The 3,805-nt window shown below is 37.2% G+C and overlaps 1 protein-coding gene and 1 long non-coding RNA gene across 2 annotated transcripts; one reads left to right on the forward strand and one right to left on the reverse strand.

Annotated features, from left to right (window-relative positions):
- The first annotated feature begins 261 nt into the window (after positions 1-261).
- Positions 262-2,032, forward strand: LOC124437750 (metabotropic glutamate receptor 1-like). The gene is given in 4 exon segments (XM_046987680.1): positions 262-530; positions 533-1,520; positions 1,522-1,630; positions 1,669-2,032. Coding segments are annotated over 4 exon segments (1,506 nt in total). The 5' UTR covers positions 262-340; the 3' UTR covers positions 1,888-2,032.
- Positions 2,033-2,184: 152 nt separating this feature from the next.
- On the reverse strand, positions 2,185-3,103 carry LOC124437751. The gene is made up of 4 exons (XR_006945835.1): positions 3,062-3,103; positions 2,761-2,849; positions 2,580-2,654; positions 2,185-2,419 (listed from the first exon to the last, which is right to left on the reverse strand). It is a non-coding gene; the product is annotated as an uncharacterized LOC124437751 (long non-coding RNA).
- Positions 3,104-3,805: the final 702 nt, after the last annotated feature.

Consider the following 3,805-nt stretch of genomic DNA (forward strand, 5'->3'; position numbering starts at 1 on the left):
ACTGGCTCAATATCACTTGTTGCAAAGAATTTCCTACACATCCCATTCTTTCAATGACCTTATTTTAGGTATTACGAGAAGCAGAGGCGCAAGGACTGAATAATGTCACGTGGATTTTTAGCGATGCTATTGGTCCAACGATAGCCAACTATAACATCAGCAAAGAGCAGTTACACGGCGCTTTTGGCATTGATTTTGTTTCCGAAGTAATTCCGAAGATTGAGGAGCATCTTTTGAACGTGACTGTTGAAAATTCGTGAGTAATCCATGGTTATTGAAACTCTTCGAAAAGAAGCTTAACTGTTCTACAAAAAATGTAGTTGGTAAAAGACAATGCAGAATGAACGAGAAGTTTGATCGTAATTTCCTAAAAACTTCAGTACGATGGAGTCGACTTATCAATGTGGTAAACAGCATCTTAGCCATAGAAAACGGACTTGATAATCTATTGAAATGCAATGGCAAACTACCAGGAGGACAGTGCCCCAACACAAGTTTTCCATTAAATGCTGAGGATGTGTACACATATATACAAATGTTTCATTTAAAGGTGCTTTAGGTAAGCAAGTGTCTTTTGATGAACATGGGGACTTGGAGACGAAAAACTATACTTTTCGTAATTTGCAATGGAATCGCCTTAATGACACCATAGAGTCTCGAACAGTTGCAGAATGGTCATCCCTTCAGCCAGATAGTCCTAAATTCATTCATGGCAAAAACGATCTTGGTCTTACATGGAACAAAGGTAAAGTCCCTTATGCAACCTGCAGTATTCCATGTAAACCTGGAGAAAAACAGGTGGGTGAAAGTGATTGTTGCTGGGCATGTTATCCTTGTCCTAAAGGTGAGGTAAGCAACGTTACAGGAGTAAACACATGTCATAAATGTCCATGGGGATGGTATGCTAACAAGGCTAAAACACAATGTCTCAAGACTGAAGTGGACTATATTGACTCTGGTGATGCATTTGCAATTGTTACTATATGCATAGCATCTATTGCTATTGTTGCCATTTTAATGGTTGTGGCAAAGTTTTATTTCGTCAGAGACACTCCGTTGATTCAAGACTCAAATCCACTCCTCTTAGGTTGTTTGATAACTGCGGTAATCCTGGCTTTCATGTATTCTTTGTTTCAAGTTACATTGTATCGTACAGACGCATCATGTCGATTCTTGAGTGCAATGCTTTTGGTGACACAGCTGCTAGCAGCAAGCACATTATTGGCTAAAACCAAGACATGTGACCAGCATCTCAGGAAGCTAGCTTCACATTATTTTGAGCCAGCCGCCCAGTTCTGCTCTATAATATTTGTCGCAGCTGTGATGCTGTTTGAGCTTTTTATCATTGGAATTTGGTTCATAACGGATTCACCAGTGTTTGAATTAACAGTAAGTTCGATTGAGCTACACATCCGAGAATGCAGTTCGACCTGGGCAGCGGCAAGATTTATTGCCACTGGCTTCCCACTACTCATACTATTTCTTGCAACAGTTTTCTCGTTTAAAGAACGCGATGATCGTAAAATCACAGCGAAGCAAAGTATATAAGTTTTGTACAATTTCTCTGTGCATACTGCTCATTGCATTCTTTCCTACACATCGTTTCGCCCAAGGCCTTACACAGAGTATTGTCATAACCACTTCTCTTGTGGGCGGATTAGCGGTTAGCGTCTGCATAATCTACCGAAGGTGTACATTTTGCTTGTAAAACCTCACCGTAACGTACCTGAGGAAGAACAGGAACGCACTCGTAGTCATAATACCACAAGTTCGGCACACACAGCAAACGGAAGTCAACATCGCTCTGTTTTCTCAGAGGGTGACGACAAGTTTCAACCGACCAATGACAATGAAAAGCGTGTTGTGAAAGACATTACCCTTTCGTAATGCGGTCAACATCATTTCTGATAATGCCTTGTTTTAGAAACATTTTCTTAGAAAGTTAATTTCGTGTAGTGAAAGTCATTTAAACGTCAAAATGTAGAGTTTACTTGTAATTGATGATCAATAAAAGTTAAGAAACAATTGTTAATTTTGAAAATATTGCTGAGTTTCTAAACGACTATTTGAATATCGATTTCAATATTCAAATTGTCACCAATATTCAACTTAACATCAAATAGCTGATTTTCTATATTAACATTTCGAGTGAAATTGCTACGTTGGTTATCTACTCATAAATTAGGGTTACGTTTGGTTACAGAAAGATCTTAGTTACTTTTGTAAAACCTTCAATATCGCAAAAGATCCCCCAGTGAACCCTCTCCACCCAAACTCACATTTTCCGTCAGGGTATGATGCAATGCAACATAAATGCATTATAATCAGCCACTTACTCCAATACCGACACAATTTGCTTTTTTCTCTCAGGAACAAAGGGTACTTTTTCTTTTGCCTATGTAGTCGTCTGTTCTCCTCTCTAAAGAATATATAAACCATTTTGTACATTTTATGGGAGAAATCATTTAAAATTCCAAATATTATAAGGTTAACGTTCAACTTTAGGAACAAATTGTCATTAATGCAGTTGGAAAGATAAGCATTAGGGCGAAGTTGAATAAAGACGTTATTCCACGGACCTAGTTTTACGTGAGTGGAGCATTATCCTCTTCTCTCGCGCAGATTTGTAAATAGCTGAAGGCACGTGACGATGTCTATAGTACAAAGCCATGTTAGTCACCAGGTTTCCAAACAATGTCAAATCAAAATGTGGAAAACGAAAATATCTGAGTTACAGTATGCATCTCATGCATTCTTCACCTTAATATTCTTAGAACTTGAGGATGAAACTTGTAACGTTCTTTGAGTTTCTTGTTGTAAGTGAGTGATGCTTTTTCTCTCGGAGCAAGCTAGAACAAACACAACATTACAAACATATAAATTCTCCTTCGCATGCAAAAAAGAATTAATCAACACTGGATGAAAGTTACAAACGATAATATTGATGTACAATAATGAAAACGAAATAGTTAGTTAAAAGAAGCAGCAAACATATGTATGTTAACAATTTGCTGCAATTTCAACAAATGGGGCAAAAATATAAACAAAGCAATGAAATTACCGGTCCAAGTTTGGCTGACGCATCTGCTTTCCAAATTCTGAAAACGCAATTAGATTAAATTAAAGTCCTGAACATTAGTTACATGAAGACGGCTAGACGTCATAAGATGAATGATTTACAATATTTATGAAAGTAAAAACCAAGCTTGTGTCCTCCACCATCATCAATCCTCAAACAATAATTTTCAACTTGACAATAGATCATTTCCATTGAAAGGATGTAAGGGTTCTGACTGAATTATGTCTTACTGTGTGTTGATTAGTCGTTTTTTGTCTTTTCAATTATACTGGAAATGAAACCTACAGGAAAATTGATAACACGATGGTACTACCTCATGTTAGTGTTACATATTAAATTCTCTTAAGTCGTCGTGTATTGTTAAACTTACTCTGACAAACAGTAACATAATTTTAGCGGTAAGTGCAAGTTTGCCAAATATTTTATGTTTTACTTAGTTGAATAAAATTTCTTTGTTGGCGAAGAAAGATAAACTTGATGAGGCACTTTTCTCTGCTGCTGCTCCTTACCTACCTTTGAAGAAACACTTTACCTCAAAAAAGGGCACTTTTTTGAATGACGTTTTAGGGCCTTGGATCCCCTTGGACCCTCCGGTTTTAACATCCCTGGAAAGAAACGAAAAAATTGCGTTGTGTGAGATTATTCAACTTTTCATGGAGATTTTTCTGTGGAGATTATTATTTTCATGGCAAGGTTTAATGAAAGCGTGTTGTTTGTGCAAGTAAG

This window comes from Xenia sp. Carnegie-2017, unplaced genomic scaffold (assembly GCF_021976095.1).
Source record: "Xenia sp. Carnegie-2017 unplaced genomic scaffold, XeniaSp_v1 HiC_scaffold_165, whole genome shotgun sequence".
Classification (NCBI taxonomy): Eukaryota; Metazoa; Cnidaria; class Anthozoa; order Malacalcyonacea; family Xeniidae; genus Xenia; species Xenia sp. Carnegie-2017.